The following is a 20,286-nucleotide window of genomic DNA, read 5'->3' as shown; positions in this document are numbered from 1 at the left end:
ATTTTTGGAAACAAATCATTTTTTTAAAAGAAATTATGCAATGTTTTACTACACCAAACCAAACAATGAATAAGAAATAATCCCAGCATAACTAATCTCAACATTACTAATATACTCTATTCAGCACTATTATTATACCCCTACCAAACGATCCCTAAGTGAGAATTGGAACTAGTGTATCTATCCAAAAGTTAGAATTAGAACTAGTGTAATTTAACTAGATACACCTATATACAATTGATCCTAGTGTTAGAACTACAACTAGGTGCACAATGTATATATATAAAAAAAGCCCCCCCTCTTACATGGATTAAAATACATTAAAAAATTGTTATTGGAGCTAAAATAGACTTAACCCTAACTTAAGTGATAATTTTTTCTTTTCTGACAACCTAAGGGATCATTCTCGGTTTTAAAAACTCACAAAAAAACAGTTTTTCCACAATAGTTCGAGGACTAATTTGACAATTCCCTCCATTTCTCTCGCTACTCCTTCCCCTTTCCCTTTCTCCTGAAAATTCAAAAAAAGCCTCTCCTTTTCTGCAATTTCTGAGTAAAGAGCTAGAAATTGTGAAGGAGAAGAAAAATGAATCACCGTAATCTAAGTCAATATCACCATTTAGAGAATTCACAACATCAATCAGTAGACGGGCTTTTAACCCTTTTCACTAAAGCCAACCATGACTTGACAACAATCCAAAACAAGCTCGAAAGGGAATTTCAACAAGTCTACCCTGATAATGTCTGTAATTTAACTCTTTTCAGCTTCTCTTGGTTTTGATTTTGCTGTTTTTTCAATTTTTTGAATTCTATGCACCTAAAAAATAGTTACACATTAGGTTGCTTATTAGGTAATTTACAGGTAATATCTCGATAAACATTAATTAGAGTATATGACAAAAATGGTAACTAATCTGTTACCACATGTTAAAATTTACTCATACTGTAAAGTATTAATTACACTGTAAAAATGCTTTTGTTTTTGCTATTTTTATATTTTTTGAGTTTAAATTCTATGCAGTGCAGTGAAAAAAATAGTTACACATTAGTTCATTTATTAGGTACTAATTTATAGGTAAATGTGTTGATAAACATTAATTGATAATATGGTAAAAATGATAACTAACTTGTTAGCACATGTTAAAATTTAGCATAATTTACATTGCCAGTGTATATAACTTAAATACTTTTGTTTGGTTCCAGGCGAACCCCATGAAGCTAGTTTCCAGGATTAAGAAAGTTCAAGATGAAATGTCCACCTTGAAGGAGCAGTGCCGTGAGTTACTTGCAGCTAAACAGGTATTGCTTGATTTTAACTACTACGCCTCAACCAGTGGCGAAGACAGGAATTTCTCTAAAATGTTCCACTTTAATATATATCTATATAAAAAGTAATACTTTGTCTTATATATTTCGTATAATTTTCTATGTTCAGTCTAGTGGCGATGCTCAACCCCAAACTAGTTGGGGTCAATTATATGAATTATCTATACCCGTTCTGCTCTATTTAGGTCCATTTTATTTCAGTACTCATTAATTTGTGTTCCGAGACAGGTTGACATATGTGTATTCTAATTTGTGAGTATATTATTCTTTCTGCTTTGGGACCTTAATATTATTTTAAATTCTTGCATTTAGATAATATAAGTTCGGAAATATGGGTTAGGCACACTTCACGGGTTTGAACACTGCTATAGACAAAAGTATTTGAGTGGAGAAGGATAGAGGGACGATCTATGCACCATTGACCCGAGATTTTTTGGTTATCAAAGAAATACTGAATTGCTTGAAACACCAAGTCATGTCTGTGGGGAACAAGGCGCTGTCATAAGGATAATATGTAAAATTTTAGCTAGATGTCTTTTATGTTAGCGTACATTTGTATAGTTAATGCAGATCCAGGAAGGGGGAAGATATGTCAATCAATTACATTCAAGAGAAAGAGTTATATTTTGGTAGTGAAATAATTTGTGATAAATAACCAAAGAATGCGATATATTAGTGACTAAACAAACTCAGTGTAAAATTTCAAAGATCATGCTCACCGAGGAAAAGGAAAAATAGGAAGTTTCAAAACTGGTTCTGTTGAGACAATGTTACATTAATCCTTTGTTTGCCTATCTTGTCGTAGAGGCTTGACATAGGTATAGATACTTCATGTGCACATGGTCTTCACTTACGAGAAATTAGCTAAAGAACTGTATCTAAGCATACCGGATACTTATCAGATATATACCCATAAACGAGCCCATCTAACTTGGACTTTAGATTGCTAGTTGTTATTCTCTTTTGATGTAAGGAATTAGAATAACATAGGTTAGTGATGAGATGGAAAAGCGGAGAACTTTGTGATTTTGTTAATCAAATAAGAAAGACTGCATCTCCTATTTTCTTGCTTTAGTCCTCTTCTTTTCTTTTTCACCATTAGAGTGGATTTCTTTCTCTTTCTCCCCTGATTTTCAAAGTATCTAAAGCTTTTTCATGGTTCTTTAGTCGAGAAGGTTTACAGGCAACTTCTAGCCTGCTGAAGTCAACTACTCTGGACAAAATTTTCTGAGTTCTTGAGTTCCATGTGGAAACTGATATCTGCTTACAAATATGGTAAATAGTGAAGCTGATTGCTGCCCATTTCTCCTTCTAAATGATTCTCTTGCCTGCCAAAAGTCAAAAATTGTTTACGTTATTTCTTGGACGTCGGGGATAGTGTTTGGAAGCTATATAATGTCCAGTTCTCAATCTTGTTCAGGTGGTTGTGTATGATGAACTAGTTTTTGTCAGTAATACTCGAAGTTTCACTTCCATATTATTGTAGAGTCCATTGAAATTTGATCATTGTTGACAACAATGGAGGGCATTATACAAGGTTTCACTAAGCCAATAGGTACCATTGGTGCTGGACTTAAAGTTGATTTTGAACTTAGTAAGTTGTTTTATGATGTTTGTCTGCTCTCCCCTTTTGGAAAAGCAAAAGAAGAAAGAAATGGAAGATGTGTGGCATGTTGTTGGTACGAGAATGTGTAAGCTAAACTGCTCTGTTGTATAAATGCATGTGAATTAATTTTATCATTGTGGAAATGCCACTACTATGATTATGATATCTTAAGTTCTGTAATTACTATGTTTGTCCCTGAAACAACCTCTCTACCCTTTTCGGGGTAGGGGTAAGGTCTGCGTACACTCTACTCTCCCCAGACCCCACTAATGGGATTTTACTGGGTATGTTGTTGTTGTTGTAATTACTATGTTTACAGAATACTAGATCTATAAAGAATTGGACCATGTTGATGTCAAGTACAAAATGCCTTACGTTAATTATGTGACAATGAGAAAGTGTAAGGATATTCAGGGAGAAACAAATGCACAAATTTACTGGGGCAAACTGACTGAAGATTTCATATGATGCTAAAGTTTAGTCCTTCAAAAAAACAAAATGAAGGCTATGTTGAATATGAAGTAGAAATCTTACAGCTGAATCTCTAGCAAATGTCAAAGTTGATATTTATGCAGCTTAATTGTTCATAGCGAAAACCTTTGAATACTTGTACTGACTGCTGAGGAGTAACATTTAATATGTCTTGGCCCTAGTGATTCATCACAAAGACCCAGGAGAAGATAGCAAAAAGTTGATCTACATCAAACAATTTTCACTTTGTGAAGTCTTTCCGCAGCAGCTGAGTGCCTATGATAGAATCCATGAAAAAGCTAAAGAAATGCAGTCAATTTTTTATTTTTTAAAAGAAATTAGGAAGTGTACTTAGTTTTATTTTCAGCCTATGAATTTAGTTATGCTCTACCTTTCAAGAGTTTGTATATAGCATTCACGTATAGATTTTCTGTACTTTAAAAGTTGCTATAGTTGGGACCAAGACTTTCTGGTCATTAGTAGCAAATAGGCGTCCAGTCACCTCTTTCTTTATTATATATGTTTCTTTTATTGTGATGTGCTGGGATTTAAAAACTTCTGTTCTGGTCACACTATAAACAGGATTTGATTGATAAAGCTCGTGGAACCTTAGTTGGGAACAGGTCGTTGCTGCAAAGGTTGCAATTATCTACAGGTGTTCCTATCATCAGTGATTCTGATGATCCATCATATGCTAGCTTCAACCAGGTAATTTGATTTTGCAGCCTCATCCAATAAGGGTAATTGTTGTTCCTAAATATAAGATTGAGCATTTAGCCATTCCTTCTCCCACCCAACCTTCTTTATCTGTCATATTCCTAGGTTTTACTCCGCTTTTTGGTAGGGGAAAACTACAGAAACTTAATTGACTTCATCTTAATTGTGGCAAGGTTGTAAAAATTTCCAAATGTTGTCTAGAGAATCGGCACCATTTGCCAGCGCGCAACCAAAATCTTATCTGAAGGGCAAGATTCTTGATTTAGTTGCCACTTGCCATGGCATTTAAGTGCTTGCTGTGGTGGCTATTGTTGCCCTGCTACAGTTTTCCCCTCCCTTACCTCCTTTCTTGGTGTTTCGGATCTCTCTCTCTCTCTCTCTCCCAACTTCTCTTTATTCTTGATGTGCAGGTCATTGACGAATGGACAACTCAAGTCAGATCAAGAACAGGTGCAGTATCATAATGCCAATTTCATAACTTATATGCTCAACATTTTAACACTTGACTGGCGTAGCACTTATGTTTCCTATGTAAAGAAAACATGTAAATGAAAGAGAGGTACATATTTGGGGTAAATATGTGTCTGCTGGTCCTATTGTGACTGTCCGATAAACATTTTGACCATAATTGAAACTTATAAGGAGCACTTTCTTTTTCTTTTTCTCATCACGACTAGCCCATTGATGAACTTCCGTAATTAATGGTTTGTTAAATCTTTTTTTTAATAGGATTTTACTCCTGCTCTGCATTGTCAATTTCCGGGTAGCTGTGATCAGTCCCTTGGAGCACTTTGGGCATCTAAACTGGATTGCTGAAATTAATAAATGTGGGGGGTATGTGTGTGTGTGTGGGGGGGGGGGGGAGGTTGGAGGTGACAACTTACTATGAGTGCAGACTAATTGAAGAATAGTTCAAAATGAAAGCAAAGATCCATATATGCAATACAAACTAGTTAAATTAAAACTTAGTTTGTTGCTAGACTTACATTAGGTCCTGCTAGGAATAAGTGTGAGATTTAAAGAATCTTTAATTTTAGAGAACCCTAATTTGTCTTGAAACATCATTCTTCATTTCGCCAACGTTAATTAGTTTGGATTAAGGCATAGTGTCCTGGTTTTTCTTTATTTCCTTGAGTGGTAGAGCTAAGGGTGAGAAGGAGTGTGTCTATTTCCGAGAACCAGTTTGGGTTTATGCCGGGGCGTTCGACAACAGAAGCCATCCACCTTGTTAGGAGATTGATGGAGCAGTATAGGGAGAGAAGGGCGTACGATAAAGTTCCGAGGGAGGTTTTATGGAGATGTTTGGAGGCTAGAGGTGTACCTGTTGTCTACGTTAGGTTGATTAAGGACATATATGATGGAGTAAAGACTCGAGTGAGAACGGTGGGCGGGGACTCGGACCATTTCCCGGTTATGATGGGGTTGCATCAGGGGTCAACACTCGGCCCTTTTTTGTTTGCTTTGACGATGGACGTACTGACGCGCCACATCCAAGGGGAGGTGGCGTGGTACATGCTATTTGCAGATGATATTGTATTAATTGACGAGACGCGAGACGGTGTCAACGCGCAATTAGAGGTATGGAGGCAACATTGTTTTGGATAGCGTGCTACCACAAATAGCGACGAGGGCCCGCTTTACTAAGGCGAAAGGCGCGTGGCGACAAGTTGCATCAGGGGTCAACACTCAGCCCTTTTTTGTTTGCTCTGACAATGGACGTACTGACGCGCCACATCCAAGGAGAGGTGGCGTGGTGCATGCTATTTGCAGATGATATTGTATTGATTGACGAGACGCGAGACGGTGTCAACGCGCAAATAGAGGTATGGAGGCAGCAATGTTTTGGATAGCGTGCGGCGACAAATAGTGACGAGGGCCCGCTTCACTGAGGTGAGAGGCGCGCAGCGAAGTGCTCGCCTTTTTGATGTGAAACGACAATTTATACAAAAAAAACAAAATATTATATATATAACTAAAAACTCAATAACAATAATATATTAATAAATATATCAATTCAAAAATTTAAAACTCAATAGATAGTCATAGTAGATTCATATCACAATATGCAATTAATTCTACTCTATAACTGAAAAAGGAGGAAATTTCAGGTTTGAAGTTCTCTGCCTCTTCCCAACAATGAAAGAATTGAAAAAACAGAGCAAAAACAATAGCAAAAATAGGGTGTAGTACTGCTGCTCAATAAAAAACAGAGCAACAAAAAAAAAAGAGAAGACCAGAAAAGAAGAAAAACGAAAAAAACAGAGCATAAACAGACTCTCTGTTTTGTTTTTGCTGCATTGTTGCTCGACAAAAAACAGAGCAAAAAAAATAGAAAGAAGAAGAGAAGATCAGAAGAAGAAGAAAAATGAAAAAAAAAACAGAGCAACAGACTCTCTGTTACTGTTGCTCGACAAAAAACAGAGCAAATAAATAGAAAGAAGAAGAGAAGAAGGAAAAGGATGAAAGAAGAAAGAAGAAACCTGGGCTGGGTCGACTTGGATGAAGAAGAGGATGGCAGAAACTTGAAGCTTTCAGGTTGAAATCGTCTTGGGTGGACTTGGCTGCTCTGTTGTTTGAAGGTTGAAGAAGAAAAAAACGTGAAATTGCTGCAAGCCCTAATGTTTTAAGTCGCTGGTCTTTTCTTTTAATGTCTGTGCCTTTTTTTTTTTTTTTTCAAAAAGCGACGCCACAGCTCGCCTCTCGCTACACAGGCAGAGGCGCTCGCCTTTTACAATCGCAACGCAACATAGCCAAAATAGTGCAGGCTGCTCGCCTCGCCTCACGCTATTTATAACACTGGGAGGCAGACCCTGGAATCTAAAGGTTTCAAGTTGAGCAGGACCAAGACAAAATACTTGGAGTGTAAGTTCAGTGGCGAGACTCAAGGAGGGGAAGGGGAGGTGAGGCTGGACTCGAAGGTCATCCCTAGGAGAGGAAGTTTTAAGTACCTTGGGTCTATTATTTAGGGGGATGGGGAGATTGATGAAGATGTCACACATCGTATTGGGGCGGGATGGATGAAAATGGAGATTCGCTTGCGGTGTTTTGTGTGACAAGAAGGTGCCACCGAAACTTAAGGGTAAGTTCTACAGAGCGGTGGTCAGACCAACGATGTTGTATGAGGCTGATTGTTGGCCAGTCAAGATCGCTCATGTCCAGAAGATGAAGGTAGTAAAGATGAGCATGTTGAGATGCATGTGTGGGCACACCAGGTTAGATATGATAAAAAATGAGGTTATTCGCGACAAGGTGGACGTGACCGCTATTGAAGACAAGATGCGGGAAACGCGACTTAGGTGGTTTGGTCATTTGAGGAGGAGGAGCACAGACGCTACAGTGAGGAGGTGTGAGAGGTTGACATTGGAGGGCCTACAGAGAGGTAGAGTTAGGCCAAAGAAGAGGCGGAGAGAGGTGATTAGGCAAGACATGACGCAATTTCAGCTGACCGAGAACATGACCTTTGATATGAAGGTATGGAGGTCGAGGATTAGGGTAGTAGAGTAAGTAATCTAGAGTGTTCATAACAGTAGTATTGGCACGCAGTCTCGCTTTCTATTGGGTAGGTTGTTATGACTAACCGTTGTTTTTTTTCATTGTTGATCACCTTACTATCTTGTTGTTTTTATTATGCTTTTATATGACTTTTTGGTACTGTCCCTTCTTGTCTATATTTTCATTAATGTGGTGCTTATACTTTCTTGAGCCGAGGGTCTATTGGAAACAATCTCTCTATTCTCACAAGGTAGGGGTAAAGTCTGCGTACACACTACTCTCCCCAGACCCCACCGTGTGGGATAATACTGGGTATGTTGTTGCTTCCCACCTCTGGAAGGGAAGTAGGTTGGCTTTGCAGATAGTAAAAACGCGCATGGTTTAAATTAATTTGCTCATTTGGATTTTCTTTTCACGTGATGTTACTCGATGATCAACAACAGAAAACTGGAACTCATGTAGACAATACCAATGATCATTATCATTCGTTTAAGTAGGCGTTTATTTGGTGGGATAATGTATTATTTACCGAGTAACTTCTCCATTATGCAGAGGATGAGAACCTTGAGTCAGGGGAAGATATCAATCAGATGCTGTTTTCAGCAATTGTCCATGGCAACTAAGAAGTCATTCAACCTCTGCATTAGAAAGATGCTTGATGTAAGAGGCCTAGTATATGAGCTTGTGGTACCTAGCAGTTTTCTGACATATCTTATGTCTTATTCCAAAAAACAAAAAGGAGATTTTGCAATGGTTTCTTGGAGTATTCTTGTATCTTTTATTTGTTTAAGTTTACATAGTTGCCCTTTCTTGCTATTTCAGAAAGGGATTAGTAACATCAGATAACTTTCCTTTGTTACAACAAGGTAAAAATATTATGCTCCAATACATGTTAGAGAATGGTTATGAAGCATGAGTGACTTGAGCAGGGTAACACTCCTTTCTGAATGGGTACCTCATTTTGAATTTGGCGTAGTTGGTTTTATTGCGAAATTAGGAAAAGTAGATAAAGTGCTGACCAACTATAGGTTGTTCGAATTTTCAGTTTAATCTCTATGTTTTGTAGTGGATTATTTGTCTAAATTACACGCACCTGCATCTAAGCTAGCAAATTATTTAGTGTTACTGCCTTCCCTTGAACTTCGTTAGCTAAGTTTCTGTACGTGAATGTTGTATCAGATTCAATAAAGGAAAGTGAAAAAAATAGGAGAATACATTGATTTACGTAATTTCTTTTGCACAATCTTTTCTTATAAAGTTATATTTTTCTTTGTTAATTAAAGAATTTTATTTACCAGAATTGTTTATGTACAAAAACGCCCTACACAGAGAAAGTGAGTCCTACACTTATACTGGAGATCCAGCCCCAGTACAAGTTATGGATCCTCACAAGTACATCTCATCTACATCCTCTGCTACCTCATTTCCTCATTTTAGCATTACCTAGGATAAAAGTTCAGTTTGGGTAGGTATACTGCTAGCTTAGCCCTTAGGTACCAAGTTAGCCTGATAGTACACTTCTTGTATGATCAATCTAATAAGAGTTGCCTCTGTTCTGCACTAGTTCTGAAAAACAAAGGGCAGCCCGGTGCACTAAGTTCGCGCTATGCGCGGGGTTTGGGGAATGGCCGGACCACAAGGGTCTATTGTACGCAGCCTTACCCTATATTTCTGCAAGAGGCTGTTTCCACGGCTCGAACCCGTGACCTCCTGGTCACATGGCAGCAACTTTATCAGTTATACCAAGGCTCCGCTTCAAAATTGATTCTGTAAGATCCTGTTATTTCTCTCCTGCCATAAGTGATAAACTGCAGCTGCTAGACATATTCTGTAGATTCTTGCTCCACTACTTTTCCCTTTGCTAAATTGCATAGCCGACTTCTTCACCTCCTCCTAGTTCATGTTTGCTCTTTGTATGCCTTGTAAGTGCAATAGATTCTGCCATATTTTCCCTGCTACAACACAGTCAAAGAATATATGTTGCATTGTTTCATTTGCTGCATTGCATAGAGAGCATAATGGGCTGGTATCAATGTCCTACCTTGCAATTCTATCCCTAGTTGAAAGCCTGACATCTGGAGCCAATCCACACTTTACAAGCTATACGTAAGTATTTCACAAAACTTCTCATAATTTAGACATATTTTTGTATTTTTATTTTTTTAAAATTATTTTTAGCCGGATCCTTGCACCAGTATCCGTACTAGGATCTGTATCCTCGAATCTTAGAATTTACATTTTGAAGGATTCGACCTCTAGATCCACACCCGTATCGGACACCTGCACCCATGTCCGAGCAACTTAGGTTATCTTGATGCATTCATGCTTTTGTGTTCTCAAGTGGTCATAGTATGTGGCATTTTTGTAGTATTGAATATCGAATTATCCTTTAGCATATATACAAGCTTATTCATAATCTTGTTTTGTAAGAGCGGAACTTTCTATATATTAGTAGTGTGTTCTATGTTTCTCTCCCTCTCCTTCATCTTCTTTTTGTGCATTGTGATATTATGTAGAGGGCCATCTTATATTCCAACAACTTTTTCATAATCAGAGTTGTTTCTTTTGCTATCGTGTTGTTGTTACTGCTTGATGCTATTGCTTCTTTCTCATCTTTCCTTGAGCCGAAGATTTATCGAGAACAACTTTTCTACCCTCACAAGGTAGGAGTAAGATTAGCGTACACTCTACCCTCCTCAAATCCCAATTTGTATTCTGTTTGCTGTCGTTGTTGTTGTTAAGAGTTTAGCGCTCATTGACCGAGATTACACTCACCTAGTTCAAGTTGGATATATATTATGAAAGGAGGTAAGTGTTGTGTTAGATTAATTGGGTAGTACATAGAGAAATTTGCCTTATTCTGTGAATTATTGCCTCCTCTTTTAATCCTCATCGATCATTATTTCCTCCTAAAATTCTAAAACTAGCATTTTGTTGAAATACATTTTGACTTTTCATCCTTTTGTCATTGTATAGTTATTACTATACCGTTCACCCATGGCTACTCATTTAACATCGGTAGTTCCATAATTTGAATATTATGGGGTTCGAGCTCGAAATTCTATCACAATCCATTTGATTTAATTAGTTTGTAATCTATTATGTATACTTATTAGTGAAATTTTTAACATTTATACTATTTTAAAGCACGAAGGCCCTTACCGAAATGTCGTTCACTTTTTTTACCCTTCAAAAATAGCTTTCATATTCAATAAAATTGTAATTCAAGTCATTTTCCTAATATTTAGGACTTTGAAATCACCTAAATTTTTGCCTATAGTATCTTTCCTTATTAAACTAGGTACGAAGTCCTACTATTTAAGAGTTTAAAATCTATCAATATTTTACCTTATGTATTAATTGAAAATAAATTCATATACATTTAGGATGCTTAACGTGATTAGCAATTAATTTATATGAGATCATCACGAAGCACCATAGAGAAGATATAAAATTCATTCAAGACACTAAGCACGTAAAATTGTCTCAACAATAAATAATTAATTACGCATTTTAAAGACTTTTATTTTTATCATACAAAGTAAATAGTTCACGTACAAGTAAAGTCATATGTAATCACATAAAATTGCACAAGCATAAATGTGTGTACAATTAATGTGTGTTATTTGCTTTGTTAACCAATGAAAGAAGAAAGATATCATCGTTGGTGTCCTAATTTTAATAAAAATATATATTCAACTAATAGATGGAATTTATTCTTAACGAATTGTCATCATCTTTTTAATTATTTCAACAAATAATAATTTCTGATACTTCTATATCTTTAATTTTTTGTTGTAAAATATTAAGCCAACATTAGTAAATTTTAGATGTTATCACTTATCAAATTTTTTATGAGCTATAAGCCAACATCTTTATTCCCAAAAGACCAAAAGATTTAATTTTTAAATTTATTTTATTTGAAAAATCTTATAATTTGTTTGCTTACGTCATAAATATATCAATAATTTTCATCAAATATTCTCCCAGAAGTCCTCATAAATCACAATTATGTATCCGAGGACTTCTATGGCCAAGATTTCTTCGCAATCAACATTCGTCTTTTTAGTAGCTTATACTTTTTTTAACTTTTATTTTACAATCCAATCACATTATTTTATAATATTTTATATATTTTAAAATAGTATATTCATTAATATCGGGTACACGCAACGCGTACCTATAGTATCTTTCCTTACGAAGTCCTACTATTTAAGAGTTTAATATCTATCAATATTTTACCTTATGTACTAATTGAACTAAATCCATATATGTAACATTTAGGATGCAAATAATTTATATGAGATCATCACGAAGCACCATAGAGAAGATATAAAATTCATTCAAGACACTAAGCACGTAAAATTGTCTCAACAATAAATAAATAATTAACATTTTAAAGACTTTTATTTTTATCATACAAAATAAATAGTTCATGTACAATTAAAGTCATATGAAATCACATAAAACTACACAAACATATATATAACCACGAATGTCCTTAGCGAAATATCGTTCGCCGTTTTTTTAAAACCTTTTTTTACCCTTTTAATATAGAGTTCATACTGGACAAAATAATTATTTGATTATTTATTTTTAATATTTATGCCTTTTAAATTAATTTAATTTTGACTATTAAATCTTTTCTTATTTAAGTTAGGTAAAAACTCCTAATACATAGGAATCTAATATCTAGTAAGATTTTACTTATATATAAATATAAATTCTTTTCATATTTGAATTATTTTTTTTGTAAGAATTATAACTTAAGTTTTTTGAATCTTCCAAAACAATAGTCATTAAATGACCCTAGAAGTGTTTTGCCATAAAATAACAATTGTTATCCAAGTGAGAATAATATTTTGGACGAAAAACAAAAATGTGTGTATGTCAAAGAAATAAAAATATATACTATAGTAATTATTCTATTTACTTAAACGACGTAGTAGGTGGCTTTAAGCATTTGAAAAATGTTATGGATTTTTAAAAATAATTGCAACTCCATTATTTTGGTTATACCTTTTTAATTAAACAAGAAAATAATAAACTCTAGCCAATTTTTTTAATAGATTTGATCCGGAAATAAAAATATATAATTACAATAAATAGTCATTTGCATCTAAAGAAAAATAATAAATAATACACAATTACTACTTTATTATTTTAGCTAAAACTATTTTATTTACGGTAAATTCCAGCTAAGTTCTTACAGATTCAGGCCCCAAAAAATAAAATATATAATTGGATCAAATAGCCATTGTATTTGAAAAAAAGAATATTAAAAATACAAAGTTAGATAAAGTATGCATTGCATATTAAGATGAAGCAAGAAGAAATGCACAATTATATTCTAATAAATAAACAATTATATTAATGATTAAAAATATAACATCTGAAAGTTGATTTTAAATTTTCTTCACTTTCACGTGCCTAAAGTAGAGTGTATATATCCACGCACTTTACCACATCAATGTCCATGAGTAACAACTGTCAATTAGCCAACTTCGAGGTAACTAAGGCAATAATTTGTTTAGGGGTGTAACTAATTTCGTGCAAAGTATAGGAATTTTTTCAACATAAGCTTCTTATTTTTCGATAAAGAAAATTCCTCCAAAACGAAGAAAGAGTAGATTAATCAAAATGTAGTAGTTGAATAATATCTTTTGCAATAGTAATTTAGTCTTTTCTAATATGTTGGAAATAATTCATATGGCATTTCTTATTGATCATAGAAATATAACAATTGTATATTTGTCCTGAGAGTTTCTTTTTTAGTTCAAAGTTAGCTAATTAGGATCAATAACTTTTAGAAACTTACACTTTTGTTAATTTTAATTTTATAACTCTAGCACAAGTTTTAATAGATTATTTATAAAAAGAATTAAAATTTTTATTCATTGAAATATGGTACACGCGCAACACGCGTATCCTAAGATTAGTATATACAAAATATGAGTCAAAACTATTTGGTTAAGTGACCTTCTACATCCGCCCTTGACGTTCAAAGTTTAGTCTGTTGTGGGTTTTAATTAGCATTTTATATTACCCAAGTTTTCTTGATGTTCTTGTCTGCATTATTGCATATTAATGGACAAACCTTAACTAACACAATTGAAGGAACACATATCTACATGTCTTGTCTGCTTTACGATCTATATATCTCCCGTTGATATCCAATTACGGCAAAGTCGTCGAGCAAGAGCGGATTAAGAGTTTGAAGAAAAACAAATATTAAAGTCTCGTTCCTCAACAAAGTGTTCACTTCTTTTTCGTGAGATTTCAATTATCCCGTTACATATATCATCTTCGAGCGACAAACCATCAATAGTAATCATGGGAATTCAATATCAACTTCTCCAATTTCTGCTAATCATTCTAATACTCAACATGGGCAAACTCTCAACTTGTATAAACAGAGACTTCGTGAGAGATTATGTTCATTGCAATTCTCTTTCTTAATATGTTTCATGTTGGGAAAAGAAATTACCTCAATTTTACAAAGAATAGTGGAAAATACATTAAAGTACAAAAAGAAGTCATTTAAAAAGAAGAGAAGAGAGAGATGAATTTCATCTCACGGTTATCTGCCAAAAAATAGAAAGCGGAAAAAGAAAAATATGGCTTCGCCCGGACTCGAACCGGAGACCTTCAGTGTGTTAGACTGACGTGATAACCAACTACACCACGAAACCTGTTTGTCACAAGTTGTCCGTTTTGATTTTATGTAATCATCGCCTATAACCTTAAAATATTATATTTATGTGTTGCTTAATAATTGTGCTACTCTATTCCATTTAAGAAATAATTTAAACCATTTGAAATTATAATTTTAAATATACCATAGGGTTTGTGTAGCTACAAATTTTTTGAAACTTGTAGCCTTAAATGTCATACTGCATTCTACATTTATGTGGCAATAAAAACTTTTCGTAAATTGTAAAATTAATTGTTTCCAAATAAAATGTAGCATTCTTTTTAGAGTAGACTAAACTAGAAATTAGTGTCACATAAACTGAAACAGAATGATAGACAAAAAAAATGGAATGAAGAAAGAATTTAAAAAGGTAAAAGGTCTTCACTAGATTAGGACTATAAATTGCAGGAAGCATTCAAGAACATTTGAATGCAACTTTTTAGCAGCCACAACTACTACATTTATGTTTGTCTATTGACCAGCCACCATTTCTTTGTTTTGGATTGTAATTAGAAGTCAAATGGACATGGGGTCCATAATTGGAAAGAAGAAATTGGGTATATATCTCAATAATTCTTATTTATATAGAGGTGACGTGACACTTCTCGCAGGCTAAGATTTTTATTTATCCAGTACATGTTATTAGCTTTTTGCTATTTTTCTCTTCATTCCTTTCCTCCCATTTAATCTCTTTCATTTTTTGCATAAAGTTTCAGTCGTGTATTACTACAACAACAATACAATAAATGCAGTGTAATACTACAAATGGAGTTTGAGGAAGGTAGAATGTACGTAGACCTTACCTTATCTTGTGAGCGTAGAGAAACTGTTTCTAATAGACCCTTTTGTGTCTTAAGTACTAATTTTGAAACTAGTTTATATACATTGTTGACTTATACTAATTTATGGATTCAACAGTACAAAAAAAAGAAGAAGCATGCAGTTAACTGAGAAATTACATCCTTTATAGTTAAATGGAAATCAGACACAAAAGTGATTCACATCAGTTCAGTAACTATATTACTAATATAAAGGAAAATGCAGGTTCAGGACATTAAATATTTAGACTTAGATACATATATGTTAGCATGTTAAACAATTTTGAAACTCAAACTGCAAACTTGAACTTGAATCATCTTAATATATGTGCAAAAGACCACGGCTAAACTCATCCGAATCTCCCCTAACAGGCATTCCATGTCTGTCCAATCGACTAGAACCCGAATACATGCCTTTGCTAGTGAAGTTGGTTTAAAAATTAGAACCTTTTTGCAAGTTAGTTCCTTTTGAGTACCTCTTTGTTGAGTTTGACATATCATACTGAGGTCTTAGTTTTGGTGCACTCATTGACCGCGTCTTTGCCTTAGCTGCCGCGTCTTTAGATGAGGCCGAAAGAAGTTGTGGGCTATTATCAGCAGAGGAAAAACAACTTAGTTGGTCTGAATTCAAGCTAAGATAAGAGGAATAGAAGAGATTCCTATGTGTGGAAGTGATATGTGGTTTTCCACCATCTATTTCAAGGATTTTGCCAATATCTTCTTCGAGCTACTAATCATCAATAAGTATCATGGGAATTCAATATCCACTTCTCCAATTTCTGCTAATCATTCTAATACTCAACATGAGCAAACTCTCAACTTGTATAAACATTAAAGAAATCGTGTTAACAAGCACAGAGACTTAGTGAGAGATTATGATCATTGCAACTCTCTTTCTTAATATGTTTCATGTTGTCAAAAGAAATGACCTCAATTTTACAAAGAATAGCGGAAAGCTACAAAAAAAGTCATAAAAAAAATGAATTTCATCTCAACGGTTATCTGCCTAAAAATAGAAAGCGGAAAAAGAAAAATGTGGCTTCGCCCGGACTCGAACCGGAGACCTTCAGTGTGTTAGACTGACGTGATAACCAACTACACCACGAAACCTGTTTGTTACTTATTGTCCTTAGTTTCTAATGTACCGTGTTTACAATCTAAAATGTTATATTTATGTGTTATTTAGTAATTAGTACCCTTCATTCCAATTTAAGAAAGAAATAAAAGCCTTTGAAACTTATAATTGTAAACATATCATAGGGTTTTGTCTACACAACTTTTGAAACTAGTAACGATTTACATATGTGGCAATAAAAGCTTCTTGTGAAGGTAACATAGGAAGTGTAAAATTAATTGTGAAGATTGTTCTTCTCCACTAATTTTGCAGTAGTTGTCAAAAAGGATTAAAAAGTTGTCACACCTCCTTTTCTACCCCACAAAGATAAATATGTGTTATGGATTGTGGGTTAAAGAGTTTTTCCAATTAAAGTGATAATTTTTTGAAATAGGAATTATTTTATTTACAGAGTCGCCACTTGGAATTGATTTTTTGCCGGTATTCCAAGTCACCTTTTATTTGAATCCCTATTCAAAGGAAGGTTTGACTCTTTTATTATTGGTTTGCGAAAATAAAGTCCGGGTAAGGAATTCTATTGACTGGGGAGAAGGTGTAAGGCATTCCCCGAGTCCCGTAGTTCTAGTACGGTCACTTTATTGACTAGAATTTGGCTTGAATAAATTTTGGATAAACTGTGATTTATTGGTTACCATGTTTTATCTATTCTCTTTTAATTATTAAAATATAGAATTATATTTGAAACGAATCATGTGTGAATCCGTTTTATTTAGTGTGCTAAAATTATGTCACGTGTACATGTACACGGTTAATAACTTATTGAAACAATTTCATCTACAATAATCCCAAATCAATTATAAATCATAACTTATTCAACTTCTAAAAAATCAAATTAACTAACAGCATATTCACGTCATTGGTCAGTAAACAATTAACATTAGTAGTTGAAGCAAAATTCCATCAACATCCAGTAAACCCCTACAAACATGCGTTTGAAAGCTTAAACAAGCAGAAAGCTATTCATTAACTGGACAAACAATCAAACAACAAAGCTTGAGGTATTTAGTGGATTAAATACACATAATGGAATTGAAATGCACCTTGGAGAATTTCTTTTCCAAAATTGATTGAAAACCTTCAGCAAGCGAAAATGCAGAGGAACCGAAGCCCGACAAAGCGCCGGCACCGAAAACGAGAACAGGACCTTGACCCGAAAACTTCTAACTCGAATGAACTTTCAGAAAACTTCACTCGATCTATTCCATTTTGGTTAGGATCTCCTGAATTTCGGGGAGGAAAAGCTGTTGGTTTCAAAGCGATTTCATGCCTGTTTTTTGTTGGATTTTAGGCTGGAATTTTGGACTGGTTTTGGGACTGTTTTCATGGTGTTTATGCACTGGTTTTTCAGCGAAAAAGGCAGCAATTTGAGTTGCTATTTTCGAATGTTTTTGGGCCCTGTTTTGGTTGGATTTCGGGGATAAAAACGATGGTATTTTGGGGCTGATTTTCGGACTATTTTTGGACGTTTTTACAGCTTGCTTTGAGGTGGTTCAAGGGCTGGTTTATGGACAGTTTTCAGCTCATTTTTGGAGCTGAAATGGGGTGGCTTTGGAGGTCATTTTTTGGGTTTTTGACTGCCTTTTTCTTGCTTGTTCTTAGAGGAAGAAAAGGATTGAGCTCTCCCCTGTTTTGGGGCTCCTTTGGTCCATTTTTGATGAGGAAGAAAAGAGTTAGGGGTTGTGAGTGGGGGACAAAGTGTGGGGGACAAGCATGGGGGGCAAGCGTGAGGGACAAGGAAAAGTGGAGTGGGGACACGCGTGGGGGACAAAGAGTGGGGACACGCATGGGAAGATGGGAGCGAAAAATATTCAAGCACGATAAAAAATTAGGTGCTCACAGCATGCCCCTCTTTGCTTGGAAACATTAAAAGTTTTCAGGCAAAGATAAAGTGAGCCGTGTGACTAAGTTTTGACCATATCGTTATTCAAAAGAGGAAGAAAATTAAAGAAAAAGGTGCAACCGATTCCTGGTTTTGGACAACCTACATATCCCGGGTTATAAGGGAATCAGGTCGCGTGTAGTTCAAGAAAAATGATGGAGTGATGAGTTGGAGAGTCGAGTGAGGTTCCGTCGAGGCTCCTGTCCGTGGTCTTGCTATTACATCAAAATTGAAAGAAACTAAACAAGCCTTTCAACTATGAGTTACAAGATTCCTATCTATAAGTCTTTTGAAGCTTGATCTTGAATCTTGACTGGTTATTCATGCAAGATCTGATCTGAACTTTGATGCTTGCTAGCTGTAAGTGATAGTTTATTCTTCTACGGCTTCTTTTGAGCAAAACGGGAAATATGAAGCTCGTAACTTCAGTCATGTCTTGAGTAGTCCATATCCTTTCCATCTGCTTCTGCATTTGGATTCACTTCTTTTCCTTTTCTTTTCTTTATTCTGGATTGAGACTTTTTCTTTTGTTCATCTCGAACACTGTGCCTCGTGGTAAAACCTACTCAGACATCACAATAAACAAACGAACGAAATTTTTCTGCCCCAGTTTTCACTAGGAAAATTTCGTGAGTTATTGTAACAAAAATTCTAAACTACTTCTTTATTGAAAGAAATAAAAGAACATGAATGGTGTACCCTGCATTTAAGCTCAAATCAACTAGGGAATGAAGTATCCTATATTGGAGAACACAGCTAGGGATTAGTGTAACCTATACTGGTAAGGAGATCGGGGATTGGTGTACCCTATACTGAAAAGGAAATATAACCAGGGGTTGGTGCCATGTATTACTGAAAAGGAAATGTAACCAGGGGTTGGTGCCCTGTATTACTTGGGAAAAAAGAATGTTGAATCCCCTTGGTGAAAAAGTTCTACCTGGTTAAACTATGAAAAACAAATCTAGACAAAGAGTACTTCCACCTGGAACTATGAGCTGGATCCCCCTAGGCGAAAAGGTTCTACCTGGGTTAAGCTATGAAAAGCAAGCTTAGGCGAAAAGTACTTCTACCCAAAAATATGTGCTGGATCCCCCTAGGCGAAAAAGTTCTACCTAGGTTAAGCAACGAAAAACAACCTGGGCGAAAAGTACTTCTACCCGGAACTGTGAGCTGGATCCCCCTTGGCGAAAAAGTTCTACCTGGGTTAAGCTATGATTAAAAACCTGAGCGAAGAGTACTTCTACCCGCAAATATGAGCTGGATCCCCCTAGGCGAAATGGTTCTACCTGGGTTAAGCTATGTATAAAAACCTGAGCGAAGAGTACTTCTACCCGGAACTATGAGCTGCATCCCCCATGGCGAAAATGTTCTACCTGGGTTAAGCTACGAAAGACAGCCTGGGCAAAAAGTACTTCTACCCGGAACTATGAGCTGGATCCCCCTAGGTGAAAAAGGTTCTACCTGGGTTAAGCTATGTAAAACAACCTGAGCGAAGAGTACTTCTACCCGCAAATATGAGCTGGATCCCCCTAGGCAAAATGGTTCTACCTGGGTTAAGCTATGTATAAAAACCTGAGCGAAGAGTACTTCTACCCGGAACTATGACCTGGATCCCCCTAGGCGAAACTGTTCTACCTGGTTTAAGCTACGAAAGACAGCCTGGGCAAAAAGTACTTCTACCCGGAACTATGAGCTGGATCCCCCTAGGTGAACAAGTTCTATCTGGGTTAAGCTATGTAAAACAGCCAGGGCGAAAAGTACTTCTACCCGAAAATATTAGCTGGATTCCCCTAGGCGAAAATGTTCTACCTGGGTTAAGCAACGAAAAACAGCCCGGGCGAAGAGTAATTCTACCCGGAACTTTGAGCTGGATCCCCCTAGGCGAAAAGGTTCTACATGGGTTAAACTACGAAAAACAACGTATGTGAAGAGTACTTCTACCCGAAACTATGAGCTGGATCCCCCTAGGTGAAAAGGTTCTACCTGGGTTAAGCTACAAAAAACAACTTGGGCGAAAAGTACTTCTATCCGGAACTATGAGCTGGATCCCCCTAGGCAAAAAGGTTCTACCTGGGTTAAGCTATGTAAAACAACCTGAGCGAAGAGTACTTCTACCCGGAACTATGAGTTGGATCGCCCTAGGCAAAT

The 20,286-nt window shown here is 35.7% G+C and overlaps 1 protein-coding gene and 2 non-coding genes across 3 annotated transcripts; 1 reads left to right on the top strand and 2 right to left on the bottom strand.

The window, feature by feature from the left end:
* Window positions 1–453: 453 nt before the first annotated feature.
* LOC107815855 (uncharacterized) lies at window positions 454–8,546 on the top strand. The gene is made up of 5 exons (XM_016641499.2): window positions 454–742; window positions 1,204–1,299; window positions 3,986–4,111; window positions 4,531–4,570; window positions 8,165–8,546. Exons 1-5 carry the CDS (start codon window positions 587–589, stop codon window positions 8,233–8,235), a joined length of 489 nt encoding a protein of 162 aa, XP_016496985.1. The 5' UTR covers window positions 454–586; the 3' UTR covers window positions 8,236–8,546.
* Window positions 8,547–14,230: 5,684 nt separating this feature from the next.
* TRNAV-AAC (transfer RNA valine (anticodon AAC)) lies at window positions 14,231–14,304 on the bottom strand. The gene has a single exon. It is a non-coding gene; the product is annotated as a tRNA-Val (tRNA).
* Window positions 14,305–16,160: 1,856 nt separating this feature from the next.
* Window positions 16,161–16,234, bottom strand: TRNAV-AAC (transfer RNA valine (anticodon AAC)). The gene has a single exon. It is a non-coding gene; the product is annotated as a tRNA-Val (tRNA).
* Window positions 16,235–20,286: the final 4,052 nt, after the last annotated feature.

The sequence above is a fragment of the Nicotiana tabacum genome, chromosome 15 (genome assembly GCF_000715075.1).
Source record: "Nicotiana tabacum cultivar K326 chromosome 15, ASM71507v2, whole genome shotgun sequence".
NCBI classification, from domain to species: Eukaryota; Viridiplantae; Streptophyta; class Magnoliopsida; order Solanales; family Solanaceae; genus Nicotiana; species Nicotiana tabacum.
Note: the sequence above shows the minus strand (reverse complement) of the source record. Positions and strands in the feature narration are given on the sequence as shown.

Coding starts and splice junctions, on each gene's coding strand:
- LOC107815855 (XM_016641499.2), top strand. CDS start 587: ATGAATCACCGTAATCTAAGTCAATATCACCATTTAGAGAATTCACAA. Junction 743..1,203: donor AACAAGTCTACCCTGATAAT/GTCTGTAATTTA, acceptor GTTTGGTTCCAG/GCGAACCCCATGAAGCTAGT. Junction 4,571..8,164: donor TCAAGTCAGATCAAGAACAG/GTGCAGTATCAT, acceptor TCCATTATGCAG/AGGATGAGAACCTTGAGTCA.